This window comes from Rhea americana, unplaced genomic scaffold (genome assembly GCF_003343005.1).
Source record: "Rhea americana isolate MKP2758 unplaced genomic scaffold, rheAme1 scaffold_128, whole genome shotgun sequence".
Lineage (NCBI taxonomy): Eukaryota > Metazoa > Chordata > Aves > Rheiformes > Rheidae > Rhea > Rhea americana.
In genome coordinates, this window is record NW_028185350.1 from 336,276 (window position 1) to 355,498 (window position 19,223).

Sequence of the window (19,223 nt, forward strand, 5' to 3'; positions counted from 1 at the left end):
CCGGCTCGCCCGCGCCGGCCCGCTCGTCCCCCCGCGCCTGCCGGGCCCGGCGGCTTCTCCGCCGACAGCGGGGCCCGGGGACGCGCCTGGCCCTGGGTGTCCCCGCGGGGCTGGCCGGGACCGCCGGGAGCCTCAGCGCCGGCAGCATCGGGGCGTCACAGCGGTGCGGAGCTCCGGGGGGACCGTGCGCGGGGGGACGCGTGTGCGCGGGGAGGGGGGTCCCAGGGACCTGCAAATACTGAGGCTCCAGCCGAGGGCGGCATGCGGGTGTGCGCAGGGCCACGTTAGGGAATTTGGGTGCTCTGGGGTGCTCTTTGGAACATCGACCCCTCCCCATAGGCAGGAGCAGCCAGGGCGCCCGTTTTGGGTGCCTCAGATTGTACCTGCGAATGTCCCTGAATGTCTGTCTTTATGCGGGAAAGACCTTAAGCGTATGTCTGACTTTCAGCACACACTCGTATCTCACCAACTCTGATAGGGTTTAGAGACGAGCTTAAAATAACACACTTGAAAAATGCCGCAAGTGCTGCTGCTGACCWCAGACCGTTCCAACTTAACTGGGCTGTTTGCAGTTCTTGGGCCACACTTTGGCTGTGTCCTCCAAGGAAAGCAGATCTTTACTTTTGCTGCAGAGTGTTTTGCATGTTTTTAGGTGCATGAAATATAGCAAATATATATACATAGTGTGGTAACAGTGTGCTGATGTAGAGTGTTTGAAAGTAAGGTTCTTGTATCAGGTGTGCGTGTTTGCATTGCATGGGTGTGTGTATGCACAGGTATAAAAGCGGGGGAAGCATCATTCTCACCAGTCTGTTTGAGCCACAGCTCTCATATCTGTCAGCGGATTCAGCCGGTTACCTTTGCAAAGCTTTATTCGAAAACAAAAATGCTACAAAAAAGTTTTCAGATTAATCAAAGCCTTGATTTCTGTAGACTCTTTTCAGCAAGTTCCTCYGAAGGTTTGGGATGGGGCTGCTGAGCTTGGCTCAGCGCAGCAGTGGGATGAGCTGGTGCTGTAGTGTGGCCTGGTGGTCAGAGAAGTGGAGCGGTAGTCAGGGCAGATGCGTCCTGCCTGTTTATTCCTCCTGCCCGGCAGTCAGTTTGGGATGAACTTTGGTTCTAGTGTTTGGAAGCAAACCCACCTGCCTGACTTGCTTGACTGTTTGCACTCAAAAAAGTTGAAGTCCAAGGGGGGAACTGCAGTGATCTGCTTTATCTAGGCTCTTGAATGTCCTTTCTTTCTAGCAAGCCTGGGGAATTTCCTCCCTGCCTTTYCTGACGGCTTTGGGAATTGAGCCGATGCAGAGAAGGTGGCAGGTGAGAAGGGCTGGTGGCTCTCTGCTGGCCCTGCAGATCCATGAACACGCTCAGTCCAAACTTCCCAGCGATCCTACAAAAACAGAGCTGTTTGGATTTTAAGTTTTTACAGAGGTTTGCAYAGCTTTGGCTAGGCAGATTTTTTTTTCCCCCAATCTTTGCTGCTGCTAACTTTGTGGAGCCCTCACCTCCATCATCCTTTCTGCACGTGAGGCCCAACGATAACCAGTTGCCTGTGAATTGCTTTCCTGGGAGATGCTATAGGAAAGCAAAGTATCATCCCCTACAGAACGGAGGSAATCTTTAGCACGCACAGCCCTTCCTCGCAGCTTCAAAGGCTGCCGCAGACAGGGCATGCTGCGCCGCCTCCGCGGGCGCTGGGGCTCGGGGGTCACAAATACAAACATATCTCTGAAAAGAAGATCCCTGTGCGTGATGTGCAGTAGTTTCAGGGAGAAAATAAAGGGACCAAGTGTGGGAGAATAACAAGCCAGGAACAGTCGCCTGGTTGCCCTTGTGTACAGCAGACAGAACTGTCCAACTGTCTTGGTAAGCCACAAGTGAGCAAGCTGCAGATGAAAATAGAATGCAACTTCAGAATAATTCAATACATTATCTGCACCTCAGCTTCTGGGTTATTTCTACCATTAAAAATCTTTTTAAATTCTTTCTTCCTGAATAGTAATTTGCTCACCATAGTGCAGGCTACAATATCAGAGTATCGGCAGTATCTCAGAGCCCCAGTGACAGGGCAGCRAAGAGGCTGTGCTGGACTTAGACAGGGGTATGACAGCAGTGTTTTACTAACTCAGCAGAGTATTTCTGAACAAAACATGTATTTTTTGGCCATCCTCTGAGACACTCTGCAGTGATAATAACATCATTCAGTAACAAGATGGGAAGTCCAGGCTCTGAACACTTGTGATCTTGGGATTTCATGGAGCAGCTCATAAGAGGAGATACTTATACATTTAACATGCTGCAAAGTCAGCATTTGTCTTGTGACTAGTGGTTAGACAAGCAATAGAGAAGCTAGAGGGAAAGGCCAATTTCAGCCTGGCTAATTACTTCAGTTCCTCTCTTGCTTTTTCAAACGGTGGTGGTGTTTCTCATGGACTGGTGTGAATGTCCATACTGTTTCTGAGCAAGAAGGTGGGTAATTGTTTCCTGAGGTCCTCCTGGCTTTACCCAACAGTGTAGGTCAGGAAATAATCCTGTGTATCAGGGAACTTCTCCTGCTCTCAGWGCCCCCAGGTGATGCCAGCAGAAACAGGATTAAGGCCACTGCATGTGACCGACTTCTTGTATCTGGACTGTGCTTGGGATTTGGGGATGAATGCTTTGCAAATGGCAGATCTATAATACATAATCTGACATCACCTTGAAATATCCAGCCAGGGCATCAAGTATAGTTGTCATGTGCCAGTTTGGCATACAATGTCACTTGTATTTCGCTCTATTAGTTCAGAAGTGGCAGTGTATTAAAATCAAACCCTACTTGTCCCTGCCAGCTTCGCCAGCCTGGTTCTGTGCCCACTGTGTTGCCAGTAATTCCCCCCACTGTTTGCTGCTAGGTTCATGCAGAGCTACTCTGTCCAAAGTCTCAGTGCAGTTAATTATCTCTATTAAAATTGGGTTGATAAGATTTCTGGAGATGTCACACTGAGCTGTGCAGAAGTGCAAAGAAAATTAAGAACCAGAGGCAGTACGGCTAACCCAGGACTAAGCTGACAGGCTCAGCAGTGAGCTGCAGTCTTGCACGAGGACAAACGTTCAGCATGTTGCGCCCTGTGTGCATCCCCGACACAAAGAGGCAAGCGCTGTTGTTTTTCTTCCTGAAAAACTAAGGATGAATGGACCTACTCTTCGTGATGTCAAGCAGCCTGCTCCTAAATCCCAAGGGCCCCCTCCATCCCTGCCCGTTTCGCAGCTAAATTGCACAAGGCAAACCTTCAACTTTCATGACAAACAAGCAGCAGAGTTTACAAAACTAAACAGCAGTCAAGAAATGCCTCAGGTGGTTGGCAGGCCGATTCTTTGTGGAAACAGCCAACATCTCTTTTTCCTAGATCCRTGGTCTTTCTGCGCTAAGATCTCCCAGGCGCACCGTTCTTCCACGTTCTTTAGTAGACCCACTCTTCATGTTAGCTCTCAGATCCTCTCCTAATTGTTTTTTTGTCTTCCCAGTTACCCTTCCAGCTCCCACAGAGATGCTAATGAAGTGTGAGTGTGCAGAGACTCAGGCTGCTTGGGAATTTGACAGGGATCTCAACTTGCTCTGGCCTTGCCTTTGTTTTCTCATTAACCTTCTGCTGGGTGAGAAAGGAAGCAGCAGAGCCTCCTTTTGTCCCTACCTCAAGCTTTCCCTCTACAATCCAAGCGCCTGAATAACTTTTCTTCAAATATATTAATAACTGTTATTTTGTTTATTAAGCATGGCTCATGTGCCAATTGAATTGCCTGCATGAGCCACTTAAATCATTAAGTTTGCATGCTGACACATTAGTTGTGAGCAGGACTCYATTTGCCAACTGCTTTAGGAGACCTGAGATCAGGTTCTTCTACGGCTTTATGCAGGTTGTACCCAGCCATGGTTTTATATTGTGTCTCTGAATAAAGAGGAGTCAAAAAAATGCTGAGACTGGACCAGGGATTCCCTACCTGGCTCAGTTCATGTCCATCCTACACATCATCCCATAATAAAAAAGTTGCCTTTTTTTTTTTTTGGTAAACACCACTTTAGCAGGCTGTGTGATAAGACTGTAGGGTGAAAGGCTGGAGAGTTCAAAGTAACTAAGGAGTCTAGATGCCCATACCTTTTAAAAGCAACGGGATGCATCTAGGCTGGCTGAGATGATTCTGCAAATATCAGCCAACATGATTTGTGGTCTCACAGCCTTCTTGCTGAACAGGTTAAATGAATAAGAGCACTGTTCTGAGCAGAATCTGCATCTACTTAAATGACCTGAAAGAGAGGGATATGCGGCCAAAGGAAGTGTTGGTTCACATGAAAAATTTCAAAGCAAATGATCTTTTTTTTTAAATCATTTAATCCATATTTTTCATAGACTTTGTATTTTTTTCTAGGAAGTCAGCTATAATCCCATATTTTTTTAATAAATGAAAACTTGAAAGTTTCAACATTATAAAACAGCCACCCACAACAAACAATTTTTCAGCAGCTCTACAAAGGGGATGTGTTGGCAATCTTTCCAACAAAATATCCACCCCAGTATTACAAAGGGATGTAGTTCGGCTTTCCTCAGCCTTTTTCAGACCCAAAGTACCAAATTTTGATCTATCTGCTGAGTGCCTATTGTGGGAAATTTGGAGTAACTCCACTGAAGTCAATTGGGTTGCCCTGGATTTATGGTGCTGTAAATGAGATCAGAATTTGGCTCAAAATATATTCCATTAATGAGTCAGATACTGGCAATGCAGGCAATATGCACCCAGAAAGGGCTTGAACACAGCCTGGGATATTCAAAGTTGTTTTATTGAAAGACAGGCTATAGGCCAGGATTCTGGGGGTCGCTTTTATTCTTTCCATGAAATTCACCTTTACGCAGAAGGCCAGCACGAGGCTGCTGCAAAACTTCAGAGCCGTTTAAGCTCTCAGAATAGGGCTTATGAGATACACAAACATTGTGCAGAGCTTCTTGCCTGCCCCAGAGCAGATTTATCACTTGGAGTTCAAAAGATTCTAGGATTTATCAACTTTTACAGGTTTTTAAAGATTTTCTGTACGTTAAGTGACACATAGGGACAATTTATGGAATATAATCTCACCAAGGGTGACCTGTGGCAGGCTGTATGTGGCACAGGAGGGCAAGGCCTCGTATCTGGCATTTGGAAATGTTACTATGTGAGAAATAATAAATATTATATGGTTTTGCTTTGGAAGAAATCATTTAGTCAAAGTAAGCTGAGCAACTATCTCGCCTCTTTTAATTTAAATGACCACATCACAGGCTCTTTCTCAGTATTGCCAGCCCAGTTTCTCAGCACGCTGTGGTCAGCCCTCTTTGTGCCTTGCCTTCCCATCCAGCAAAGCTGATACGGTCACTTTGGAAGACCTCTCTATAAAGACATCCTGGGGGAGAAACGCAGATGCCCAAACATCACAGAGCTCCTTGGGATTTTTCACCTACCTAGAGAAAGCTGTGGCACAAGGTCCCACAGGCTGAAGGGAGACCCATTTCAGCCCTTGGGCTATGTATCGACAGCTCTTTATTGACGGTCTGTGCTCTGAGGGCTGTTTTAGTGCAGCCAGTATTGTCATGTTCATACTTTCTCAAGTAGCCAATACCTTTCCCATTTACCCTCTGCCAAAAAAGCTTTAAAATACTTCTAAAAACTGTTCCCAGCACTTGCAGRTTTTGTCTGTGAATGCAAAAATCTGCATATATGCAGGTACAGAAGTCACAGAAACTGTGGCTAGCTGGTAGCCTTGATCATAGCACGACAAATTGAAATCTGCTTCAAATCTAGCTGATCCATTTTGGTGTTAGTCCATCAGTTCACTGTTGCTTTAGCTTCCTCAAAACTAGAAAGCAAGCACCGTAAGCACAGAGAGGAAGAGCTGGTTGCAACTGCCACATCCAGTGCACACAAGCAGCATGGCCTGCTGACAATTTTGATAAAGCAGACAAGGATAAAACTTGTGAGGGTGAACCAGGGATGTTCAAGGTTACTCAGAGTCCTTTGCAGCACCAGAATTTGCCTGCTTTCCTCACTGCAGAAGTTTCAATTAATCTCAGAAGCAGTACCACTGAATTAACCTTCCTGGTGGGATGAACACACTGGGTAGTAGCACTACAGAAGGAGAGGAAGTGACTCTGGATTAACGTCCAAGTAAAGCAGCTCAGAATCTGCCCCAAAGCTGTTTGCCAGCCCTAATTACACTCTGACTTCATAGCTGATGTAGTTGCATAGTCAGCTATTCCCCCTCTTTCTCCCACCCGGGTGAAATCACCTCATGCAGAAGGCCGGCAGAGATTTCTCTGCTGCGGTTTTTATAAGATCACTCAGCGCTGCAGTCTCTGCAAAGCTAGACAACACAGTCTGAAAGTTGGGATCTACCCGAGTAAATGCCAGTATCTAYACACCTAGGTACGAACGTGAGAAGTGGGAATTTCATAGCAAATGTCCCGTGGGCATCTCTCCTGCTAATTTGCACTTAGATGGGTGCCTTTCTCTGAGCGTTGTATTAATTAAGGCTTGCAGCCCACCTATGAGGCAACTAAGTTATTACTGCCCTCATTTTACAGCAGCAACCAAAGTGGTTTGCCCAGGGCCACAAATCTAATCAGTGGCAGAACCAGGACTGACTGAGCTCCGCCAGTCTCCTGTAATACCCAATGCACCCCATTGCCTACCTGTARCAAAATTAATGGCTTCCCTAAAAGTTAACATTTTGTTAACCTGATGTAAATGAGGATGGAGCACCCCAAAGAATGAGACTCACAAAATGAGAGCTCTCCAGCAGTCTTGCAGTAGCACAGGGATAAAGGCCTTATCTCTTGTGCTGAACCACAAAACCATCTTCCCCATAAATTATGTACCTCTTCTAGTCAGTAAATTTAGCAGGAGGGTTCAAGCATAAATTTACAAGAAGCTTTTATTGCAACCAATGCATCAATATAATTAAAACCAAACACAATTCTTTTGCTTTCTTAGGCTGGAGAAAACCCTGTGCCCTTGGAGAAAATTGTTTCCCCTTTTCCTACAGGGAATCCAGAGCCTGAGCAGCAGCTGTGAAGAGTGGAGATAAAGAAAGAAGTGGAAGATGTTGGAAGTGCTTTGGGCAACGTGAAGAAGGATTTGCACTGAAGGAGCTGTTCAAGGGCCCAGCAGCAAAACAGAGACACATAAATGCTTATATATAGAAGAATGTAAACCCTCCTGTATGCATACGTTAAAATGTGCATGCCTTGTTGAGAACGTAAGCAACATTCCTTGTAGATGATGGTGGTCTGAGCATTCATGCTCCTGCAGTCTGAGTCAAAAGAGTAGTGATGTCCTTGCTGTAATGCTAACATTTTCTCCACTGCACCTTGTTTATGGTGACATAAATGTCCCTTTCGATGCAGCAGGATGAAAAATCATCTATACATCCAGAGTCAGATAGTACCTTGAGACAGCGCACTTGCTGCAAATTGGGCATCTTCTAGCCTTCGGGGTGGGGGAACAGGTGCTTAGCAGCTTGGGCAACAGACAGTTTGTGTGTGTATATATTAAGCGCTATAGCACCAGGTGAGATAAGTTTTTCTTAYGACTTTAGGTTCTCTGGTGCTACATTTAATATTTGTCTGGGGCTAAATTGCCTCTCTGTGGTGCTACAGTTTCCCCACGAGGATGTTCTGAAACATGGGACAAGGAGAAATCTATTTTGGTTATTGATATTTATACACAAAATAGCAAAAAATAATACTTGTTGAGAAGGTGCTATTTTTTTCTTTCTTTTGACCGCTACATAAATTAAGACCAACCAAATAATCTAGCCCAGAATTTTATAAACTGATTTGCTTTGGGGCAGTGCTTTTTCTTCTGATGGTTCGGAGCTTGGGAAGCAGCATTTACTGAGGTGGTGGAGAACCACCAACACCTTTCAGTGCAGCATAGGGGAACTTGCCCCCCGCCCCGTCAAAGTCTGCTAGTCCAGAACCTCCTATAGCTCTGGAGCTGGATATTCTCCAGGATGGTGATAGAAGAGGTCTCAGATCCCGTGAAGTAGGGAAGAAAACTATATGTAGACTAATCAGTAAGGAGAACATGTCCTTAGAAGTCAACGGGCTTTTTCCAGACTAGTGCTGAGCACTTTTTTTCTTGCAGGTAAAACTACTTGTCAGATTCAGGATACCTTCCAGATTACAATGTTATTTACAGTGATTATTATGCACAGTTTTTTAGAAACACTTTTCCTGGCTTCAGATATTCGCACAAGAAAATTGGCTTTCATATGGCGGGGCGGGGGGGGGGAGGATTTTCAAAGGCATAAAGCAATGTTACGAATCCAGATTCCAAAGGAAATTTGGCTATCTTTTAAAAGTGTTTCCTTACCTTCATGCAATCAAAGAATGCATTGACTGAGCACTGTGTCTGTGTCAACCCTTGCATTTTTTCATTACTGTAGGAGAACTGTTTCTAAGCAATCTAAAAGCTAAATTCTCCCTATATCAAACATTCAGCAATATGTTTTGGGCCCCTGCACACATATTCATGGGGATTATTGATTTCAAGTCAATTCACAAACAGCAGAAAGGGCTATGCTGAAAGAGCAAATTGTTCCTAATGAATAACCTTGCCCTACCTTATATTATGTGCAGTGTTGGGAAGGAACGTGCAGCTAAGTGTATTTTGTCTGGATAGCGCTTGGATGGCCAGGGAACCACAGGGAGTATATCTGCTGATAAAGCATTTCTCTACCATTTTTGGCCTGATGCTCAGCAGTACTCAGCATCCTACACTCCTTACTGGCTCAAATCTCCTACTGAACAAAATAAGATTTTTTCTAGCAAAGAGAGGAGCAGCAGCTGATTTCAGCAGTGTTGCAAGGGCTGGATTAGTGACTGCTGGACTGAGGCTAGTCTTTGAAAAATACAGCTTTCTGCAAATCACTCGAAAAAGGAAATGAAATYGTGTGCATCATATTGGAGCCTAACAGTCAAATTTGAACAAAAAATAATTGATTAGGATGACTGAATGCAAAGCTTGGCTCTATAACCTGCACACTGTGCAGGAGGTCTTCCCTCCACACCTACAAAGACATAGTGTAATCCCACACCCACAGACCGAGGCAGCCTTGGGACACCACATCTGCCATATGAGCCGGCTTACATTTCTCGGTGCAAGAGAGAGGGCTCTCCCTCAGGATTCCTCACTTTTAACAGCTATTATCTTCTGAATGTTTAATAAACTTCTCACCTGGAATATGCATTATTCCCTTTTTCCCTTGCATCTCYGGTGCACGCAGTTTGCACTACCGTTGTTATTCTGCCACACTGGCTAAGTGGGTCTGCAGTCTTGAGACTTCTTGAAACTTTTTTCCCAAAGAGGGAATTCCCCTGAAACATTAAGGCACAGCAAAGGAAAAAGAAAGCTCTGTTCTTACCATAGCTTTCCCCCCGATTTTGGGAAAGCCCCTTAAATCAGCAGTCAACCTCAGTAATGAAGTGGTTTGCTAATCTCCCTCAGTCCTAATTCAGGATGGACAGACTTTTCCAGGAAAAAAACAAAAAACAAAAGCAGAACTCCCAGGGAATTGGTATCTTCCTTGGTTGTTCCCAACATCCAGTCAAAATGATAAAAGACACTTGCTGCCTTTTCTTATTCTCATGGAACAACCACCAAATCTATAGTGCTTCCCAAGCATAAACAAGAGCAGGGTTGGGACCCCAAACCTTACTTTAATCCTGATTTGCTTGGCTTTTGTGGTTTTAAATTGGATGTTTAATGTGAACCAAGGGCTAAGTTTTGGAGATTCTCTTATGTTAGTTGCTGGGTCAAGCAAGCTATTCTAGAGAAACAGCTTACCAGCACTTTATAGCCAGCACTCACTGTACATAAATTGAATGAGGGTATGTATTTGTCAAAGCCTTACATTTTCTGGTATAATTGCTGTTCTTGAACGCCTGCATTTTTTGACAAGGGGTGTTTTTATCCTTTTTTAAATATCCGATTTAACCCTGGTTGATGTTTGTATCTGAAATGAAAGCATGCTGCATACTCCCCTAGCGCTGCGCTTCCTGCATTGCAACAGCTGTGAGGGGTGGTGGTGGGGGTTCTGTACCTTCCTAATGGGTAGGAAACCGGCACAGTCCCTCTCTCTCGGGCGCTCCTCTGTTTTTTTACAGCAGCCAAGAAGTCATTGATTTTGATTAGCTTCGCAGTTGCGCCTCCGTGAAGACTGGGGAGTGCTCTCTAAATGAAAAAAAAAAAAGAGCTCATCTTAGGTTTCAGCAGACGGTGCGTGTGCAAGCCAGAGGAGGAGGTTATGAGATCATAGTCTATATACAACGCCGCATAATGTGGCTGAGAGGAAAATCTTTATTAATTTTTAAAGCAGCACTCCACCAAGATAGCTCCCATCACATATTGGAACTTCATATTTCAAGTTAAAAAAGCAGTACAGCTTGGACTACTAATCAGCTCCTCTCCTCCTGCCTGTTACAAGGAAATCACTCGGCCAAATTAATTCCAGGCTAGCACCACTATGTGATTACAGACAGTTGGGTAGCACCCAGGACAGAATTTAGCCCACTGAGCCCAGATTCCTTCTTCTTCTCTCCTAGCATTATTTTCACTGGGTAAAAAAAARAGAGAAAGATGGAATGGAACCAGATCTACCTCTTATGTTGTGCAAAAACAGCCTAGAACAAACATCACCCACTAAAAAAATACTGCAAACTACCAAAATCAATGAGTTCTCAGTGATGAGAGATGAGAAAACCCGTCATACTTCTGTTTTAGAGCATGTAGGCATGCAGAAATTACCCTACTTTAGCTAATCCTATTACTAAAGCAATTCACTTAAATCAAAATCACTTGTTAAATYAATCTAATCTGATTTGTGAATTTGCTTTGTTTCTATATTATGCTGAAATTATAASGGTCTCAACTCCACTGCAGAAGCAGAAGCAGTGTCTTTTAACAGAACTGATTACAAACATACTTGGTTAAACYGGTGCATTTTCTACATACACATGCACCTTGGACTCAGACACTTTCCCTGCTGTCTCAGAATACAAAACGGCTTGGTAAATGCTACTATCCCTGTAGCCCTCGCAGCATGGGCAGCCAGAGGAGAATCTCCCCCACGGGGCTGGGGAGAATGGGGCAGCAAAGCTGAAGGAGGTCTGTCCCTTCTGCAGAACTGCACTAGCTTGTACAAAATGGTTAATGATGACGGGACAGTACATCCACCTTGATATTCAATTTTAATCTTCCTAGAAGTGGTGTTTAGAAAACAGCTGTACATGAGCTCTTTGATGGAAGCCTGAGTTTATATACAACAAACTAATTATGGCTCTGAATTAAATACTGGACCCACATATTTTGTACACAAATCTAAATTTCCTCGCTATATTCTAACTCCACAAGAGATCAAACAAGAAGTTAGAAGACACTTGGCCACATTATTTCAAAAACCAAAAGCCTAGGGAAGTCTAAATAAAATGGGATGCAACCTTCCTTAGGAAAACACTAATATATCAGGTAGTCTGAATGGAGGAGAGGAATCCACACATGTGGCTTCTRCCTTCCTTTTCTAATTCTGTCCTGGTCTGAAGAAGCCCTTTTAATTTAAAAGGATATCTTTACTCATAGTACAGGCATACTCCTCTCCCCAGCAAAAGACACTATTGTGCTTCTTCCCTTTGTCCTGCTGGCTTGCATCACACTTCCTCTGCCCGGGAAGAATCTCCATTGGCCCCAAGCGCACTCCCAAACTCAGGTCTTCCAACAGCAGCACTGCCACTAGCRGCTGTGGGAAAAAGCTGACTGCTACAGTCGAAGCTGCAGAAGTTGCATTCTCCATCTGCAAGAGGAATTTAAAACTACAAAACAGAACATAGCAGAATATTTTTTCTATTTATTTAAATACAAGAGTGAATTTTGATTTAACTGTGATCATGCTTCAGTGTTCACTCTGCATGACTATTGAGTACTTGAGTTTCAYGAGTTTTTTAATATTTACAGAAATTGACTTGGAGCTTGACAGATATTCACTGAAAGCATCTGGGCATTGAACTGTCAATCTCCATCCATACTGTACTGTTAGTTACAGATGCCACCTCAGTGGTGAGCAAAGCCAGCTATGCTGGAATTTGGTTTTCATGAGTATTTGCAGCAAAATCTTTCCAATCGATTTCAAGACTACAGTTTAGCACAAGAAGACACCTTCTCATCACCTTAAATCCCGAGAACATTTGAAAATTTTCCAGTCCGCTCCCAGATGTATTGCAAATGGAATAAAATAAGATGAAATACAGTGAATATACAATTCCTTGCACATTACTGGTTTAGTTCTATTTGGATGTAAACTTTTGCAGAGTCACTGTGCAAGTTTCCTCCCTCACCAAAGCAAGGGCAAAGCATAACTCATTGCTGATACAACAAGCTCATAAAGGCTTTGTTTATCRTTGGATGTGGCTTCTCTCTTTTGTAAAAGGAATTTCATATGCTGAGACTCTTTGTACATATTTATAATGACTTTATTAAAAAAAAAAAGAAAAGAAAAACAAGTGTTCACTGGGGAAAAAAAGTGTCAGTTTTTATTTCCTCTCTAAAAATAGAGATGATAATATCCTTCCACAACCCTGATCCTTTTCCCATAGAAACCAACAGAAGCTTTTCATCAGGTTGCACTAGAGCAGAAGTTGTCCCCTGTATGTTTTCTGGTCTAAATGTCATGTTTGAGAAGAGGGTAGAAGTGTTCACCCCCATAAACCATGACCATGGCTTAACTAGGAGGGAAGGGTATGACAGACTGTAACAGCACAGAGCTGCTACTTATACAGTGCCCAGCCCAAAACAGGGACAGAAGGACGTTGTTTTAATCCAGCAGCTATATAACAGTTGCCTGTAGGAAAATAATCTTACAGGAATTAAAATTTCACCTTATATTTAGCTGATTAATCTTAACAGAGACGTGGAGCACTAGATGGTCCAGAGACTCAGGCACCCRCGTGCTCTCTGATTCAGGCTCTTCCCGCAACGAAGACCTAACACAGAACAGCACATTGCTGCGTTGTGTCAGCGATATACCTGTTCAAATAGCAAGAGGCTTTCAGTCTCAAAGGAGACCCAAATAGCAACTTTCATGGGTTTCTGTTATAATAAGACAACAGAGGATTGCAGTGGGTTACATGCACACAGGTGGCAGATACCACAGAAACGCCAGTGCAGGGATTCTTCCATGTRTACTAAAGCACTCAAGCATGAATTCTTACCCATGTTCTTTCTGAGTGTTTGGGCTGTGGCAGAGCATTTCAAGTCTTTAATGATGCTAGTCCTCTCTTTCTTAGACTGCCAACTGGGAAAGAACAATCAATAACCAAAAAAAAAAAAAAAAAAGTAAAGAAAAAGAAGAGCTCCAAGGACAGAAAATTTCCCCATATTTTCTGTTTCATTAGCTTCCTCCTTTTTCTCCAAGTAAAAGAGTAATGATTTTGAACCAGTGTATCAAATGTTATCTGTAGTTTTAGGCTCATATTGACTTTTCTATATAGCTTTCCAGATACATTTTACAGGAACATTCAGAAAAAAATCAGAAAAAATGGCTTTTCAAACACTTTGAGAGCAGATATCACCAATCCTTTAGTTAAYTGGCACTGCACTGAGAACTGAAGCTGGTGCTTTTCATAATAAATTTGAGTCTGCCTGCTTGCAGAATCAGTAATTTGCCCTTTTCCTGATGACTGTACTAGACTATCACACACAATATTTTTATACCCAATGAAAATCTTGCTCCCTTCCTTACTGACCTCTCTCCCGCACCCCACGAAGGCTCTTCACACCATAACCACTGCATTCCTTGGCTTAATTCCCCACTTTCATGGGATTCATTTGACAGGAATCACATCCACTCAATTTGGAAAGGAGAGCTTTTCCTCCTCTACTTCCCCATGTCTCTCAAGCCAGATTTGGACTATCTTCCTTGCTCAGATTCTGCCTCTCGTCATTTTTCCTCTAGTTATACTTAACTATTATTTCCAAAGAAATGTTGAGCCTTAATCCTGTTCCTATTAGCTCCTGTTTGCTTTAATTCTTCTCCCTGTGGAGCTTCACGGCAGGAGGGGAAGGCGGCAGCCAGTACATACACACAGGCTCATTTCCCCCAGGTACAGTTCTTCCTGATTATCCACTCAAGTGGGATTGTAACCTTACGGCCATTTCCATAGTAATGAGCACAGAAGATGCCACAATTGCCTAATGAGGCACTTTCTCTGGGCATGCAGCAAAAAGCAGGGGTTGTTTAGTGAAAGAGGAGGCTCCAGCGAACAAACAGCAACTCTCATTTGCATGCAAGTGTCACTGCAGCACCCTCAGCAGAGATGGAAATAGCAGCAATCTCTTCCTCCTAGGATATACAGTATGTTAATTTGCCTGTTAACAATATAAGGCATCTCCTCGAAGAGCTTTTTCTGAAGCTGAGGTGTTACAATCAAGTCTCCACCATCGCAGGTGGATTATCCAGCTTGTATATAAACCAGGCTGGCTCCTGAAGCAATGCAGCTGCTTCTGTATAATGCTGCCCTCAAGCCAGTAAGTCTCACTAAATCCAGTCTCTCCAGGGGACCTGTATCCTGATGGCCCGGCATTTCTGGTATCAACAGTGCTATACGGGCTCAGTGCTGCACAAGTACAATTTTTCTGGTTTTGGACCCAGGCAGGTTCTGGATGCRGAATGGCACTGTATTTTAAAACCAGTAAGCCTTGCCTCAAATGGCTGTGCTGAGAAACATGCTGTAGAGATACCTGAATTTGTGATATGGTCTTGGTTAGGACCTTACTTTTCACATAGTCAAATCAAACTTGACTTTAACCTCTCCCTGCCTCCTGCTGTTTTCTCATAGGCTAGGAAATCAGAAAGTCAGATCACGAAAATTAAAGAGGAAAAACATTCCTGAGAAAAGCAAGTGTCAGTTCCAGGCTCATTAACATAGTCTTTCCCAAATTCCTTGAGATTTAGTTAAGATGACAACCCACACAATTTATAGRATCAATTGCAAAAACAAGGCTGCTGCGAAATGATGTTCTCCAACCCCCAAACAGATCTTCGGACATGTGGCTCTGAGGCAGTGTTTTGGAAGAGTTCTCAAAGGTAATATAACAGCAACAGTGTAATTTTGTGAAGTTCTAATTTCAGGGAAGTTGAAGTGATGATTTAATGTGAAAAATCTCACCTGTRGTTTGAGCCAGAAGAGAACAGCTTTTTTTCCAGTGTACCAGGCTATATTCATGCAATGGTGAATTCACAGCATGCTTTACTTATACATGCAACATTTACCTATACTAAAAGGACAGAAGAAAAGGAAACACGCAGGCAGTTTATAACATATATGTTCAAGAAAAAAATCGTGGCTCTRGCTTAGTATGGAGGTTGCCACAACATGAAATATAACTTTCTTGCCTTTTAGGGTAATGTTTCTGACTAGTAACAATTGTTCTACAGGCTGCTGGAGAAGCAGAGCTGGTAGAAAGACCAAGACAATCCACAGGCAACTAACTAGGTGTATGGGACACCAAAAGATTTTCCAGTTTTTTCTTGTCTCCACACATGTCCTTCCATGAGTTAGTATGCGTTGGTTTTAATACACCTGGAAATGAGCAGAGGTGGTGCCATCTTTCCAGCAACGCAGGGTGTCTACTGTGACAGAACGACAAAGAGGACAGGTCTTCTCCCTGTCAAACCAGAGGCAGAGGCATTCTTCACAAAACACATGCTGTGGAAACAAAAGAGCATCATCACGATGAGGACAGGAGAACCAGTCCTATTACTAAGTGTGCACACTCAGCTGGAGAGCAATGGGAGTAAGAAACCATTTGAGTTTAGGTGGACAGTGCAGCTGATCAGCAATACTCCACTGGTATTAAAAATACATCCCAACAACTAATACATCAGTTTTCCAAAGGTAATAATACATTACTCAGTTTCTTGAAACAGCAACAGGAAAAAAAAAACATTAAAAAGGTCTAGGATATCTGGGCTAACAGAGTAGTTGAGAGCACTAACACGTCGCTCTACCCCCCCCCCCTTTTTTTAAGTTCTTTTTTCCATGCCACGCACTCATCATATCCCTGGTTTGTTTTTCAAGTCTTCACTTAGCTCAGAGTCCCCTTTCACTCCTTCTTGCATTTGTCTCTTCCTGCTCGTATCACCCAGTTCCAGTCAGTAGATTCTACCATCCCAGTTTCCCCTTCTCTGCATTGTCAGCTTTTACGTCTCATCTTCTCCGTTCATTTCTACCCTAAGACATAACTGGATTCTTCCTCTAGCCTGTCTTGGGTGCTAATGGAGAGATCAGGCTAGATGACTGTCCATCACTTAATCTCATCCAGCCTCAGACTGGAAGAGTAGGAATAGGGAGAAGAATGGAGTACTAGAAGCTGTAAGAAACAGAGGCCGCCTCAGCACATGTGGACTTGGCGGAAATGTTATCCATCAAAATCTTGACTGTGAATAGCATATGGAAATATAGCTTCTTCTGGGGCTTGACAGCATCTACACAGATGTTCACAGGAACACCAAGAGGCACATGCATGTGTGCAAGCTACCTAGCTGCTTGAATTGGATACCCGTGCTCCAAAGCATGGGAATACTGAAGCTCTTCCAAAAAGGTCTCTAGAGCCTTATTTTGACATCACAAGAGAACATATGTCCCACCAATTCTGGTGGGAACAAGAAAGAAAATCTTGAGGAAGCATTGCCAGTCTCACCGTAAGCAGTGCCTTTGTCCAGCCTTTGATACATGAACAAAGCACATGGCAGTGTGCTGTGTTTGAAGGGTTTTAACAGCACCAGATTGGGACTACCATATTACTCAAAGCATACCATTCTTAAGCTTCTACTTTTTGCTAGTGCTTACCAAATGAGAAACAGAACAGCTCCCATGTACTGGCAGGGGTAACTTCTACATGCAGGAAAGCTACTTTTATTCCTGGCCAGGTGTTCAGAGGCCAGACCAATCCAGCCATGACTGCATGGTGCTGCACCTGTCTTAATGCACCCTATCAGGCTCATTCTGGACCTGTGCCCCCCATAGCGCTTAGAGCAATGCTCATTATTCGGCTGGCCTGTTGACTAGCCAGTATCCCCAATGCCTTGCATTCTAGATCCAAGAGCTGGACTGCCAAATGGCAGTCTCTGGACTGCAGGGCTAGTCTTTTCCATCTCAATAGCTATGATCAAACTCTGCAGAGTGAAGTTCATATGGCCCAGCTATCATGAATCATTGGCTGAGAAGAGCAATAAATATCCACTAGGAGCTAGACCAAGACCCAGCAAATGATTTTGTAAGTGCCTAGGCTATCTGTGCCATTCCTCAGCTGCAGAGGTTAAGCAAGTGTACACCAGCAGGGGCACCTGATGTGGAAACATGGGGTTCTTACCTGGCACATAAGGATCAAAGGTTCCCTGAATTCTGCCTGGCAAATGGCACAGATGTCACCTGCCTCACTGCACTGCTGGCTCGTAGCACGAACTCCATAGGTCTGTTAGGGAGAGAGGAAAAAAATCACACCTCCGTTAAAGGGTTTAAAGATAACCTGGCTTCTGGCTGACGATATGCACAGACATTGTTTTTCACCCTTAGATTCCCTGCATTTCCTGCGGAGCAGGCTGGTGCTACRTCACTGTTTATGAGAACGGATGATCTGGGGACCAGTGTGCAGAACGTGGGGAGTCTGGAGTTCTGTGTTCTCTGTTTTGTTTTCCCCTCAAGCTGACTCCATCTTTTAGTGCCTCCACTTGTGGAGCAATGATAATGAAATTTAATGAGCTCAACAGGGAGCTGAAAGGATTAATTCAGCATCATTTGCAGAGGTGTTTAGATGGTGGGAGATATTATTATTAGCAAGTTACACAATGGAAGAAAGAATAACAGCAGCAGTACCCACAGGTTTCCAACATTATTTTTGTAAAATAAGTGGAAGGTAAAYGTTGCTTTTCCTATTGTAACAGTAATAGGGAAAATGGAAACATGCTGAGGAAAAATGACCAACACAAGCCCACAGAACAAGCAAGTCAAGCTCTAATAAACTGCAATGATGTTATGTCCCTACTGTCTTGGGCTTTACTGTTCTGAAATACAGATCACAGTATTTCACTACATATCACTACTGTATAATGCCGGGGACAATTTTTGCATACTGTAGTATCTATTTATTTTAATACCACTGCACATCAGGCATTACATATCTTTATTTAAAGTCTCTCTTACACCCCACAGTTCAAAGTTTTATCAACTTCTTAAGATTTTGGCATCAATGGATTAATCCATACTACACAAGGCTTCCAATCAGACAAAACAGGCCAACGTTGCAACCATCCCTTACCACTGCTCAGACAGGACAGATGTCAGAAAAGGTTCCTAATACCCTGGACAAGAGATACTAGCTTATCCCAGTCATGGGCCAGTAAGTCATTTTATTCCATGATCCTGAAGTTCTGAGCAATAATCAACTCCATTATTCATTAGTAACAAGATTCCACCTATGAAACTGGCCTAACACAGGTGACTACTTACCTGTGCAGTGCAAAGGACTTTCAGTGCCTTCCGGACACTTCCCACACGACCACAGATGTCAAAAGACTGCAACAAAGATATTCAATTTTAGATGCTTTTTTACAAAATATGTGTGTGTGTGCGTGTGTGCGTGTGTGTGTGTGTACAGTCCAGAAATTCAGAAAACATTTGGGCCAGTTTCTCCAAATGGATACTTGGGGGGAACAAAGAACCTAGAAAACAACAGTGCCAAAAAAAGAGATTTCACAGTGATCAAGAGATGTGTAATAAATGTGAATTGACAGTGCAGCAGGGTAGCCAAAAAACCCTGGTAACAACGGGCTGAAAATCAGGGACTTTACATGACAGAAAGGGGGGTGGCAAGTAGGGAGTTAGGACAGCGTAAGCTGCCTGTCCCCACTAGGTTGAAGAGGGCTAAAAGCGACCAGTCTCACCCTGGGAGCTGAGTACCTGAGAAGCCCAGAAGTGAAGCTGGAAAACACTGCAGCCTGCTTGAGAGAGAAGGAAGGAGGTGCAGGCTCTTTATGCAGAAGAGGCAGAAAACTGCTTTTCTCAGCCTCTGGGAAAAAGGAGGATTTCCAGGGCTGTGAGGCTCTGCCACATAGCTTGACACTTTGGGGTCCAGAAGATACTATGAGAGAAGGAGTGGGAACTGCC

The 19,223-nt window shown here is 43.7% G+C and overlaps 1 protein-coding gene and 1 long non-coding RNA gene across 4 annotated transcripts in view; both read right to left on the reverse strand.

Moving 5' to 3' along the window:
* Nucleotides 1-1,281: 1,281 nt before the first annotated feature.
* LOC146600083 (uncharacterized) lies at nt 1,282-15,301 on the reverse strand. 2 transcript variants are annotated; one of them, XR_014898349.1, is made up of 3 exons: nt 15,225-15,301; nt 9,244-10,239; nt 1,282-1,390 (listed from the first exon to the last, which is right to left on the reverse strand). It is a non-coding gene; the product is annotated as an uncharacterized LOC146600083 (long non-coding RNA). The 2 variants fall into 2 exon arrangements; XR_014898350.1 differs by lacking the exon at nt 1,282-1,390 and adding an exon at nt 5,817-6,132.
* Nucleotides 15,302-15,517: 216 nt separating this feature from the next.
* The window catches only part of RNFT2 (ring finger protein, transmembrane 2), a 29,809-nt gene continuing 26,103 nt past the window's right edge, over nt 15,518-19,223 (reverse strand). For both annotated transcript variants that reach the window (XM_085326132.1, XM_085326131.1), the window contains 3 exons: nt 18,567-18,632; nt 17,431-17,532; nt 15,518-15,764 (listed from right to left, as the gene is read on the reverse strand). In XM_085326132.1, the coding sequence (XP_085182258.1) occupies nt 15,630-15,764; nt 17,431-17,532; nt 18,567-18,632 (303 nt within the window). In that variant the 3' untranslated portion in view covers nt 15,518-15,629. The remainder of the gene's footprint in view (nt 15,765-17,430; nt 17,533-18,566; nt 18,633-19,223) is intronic.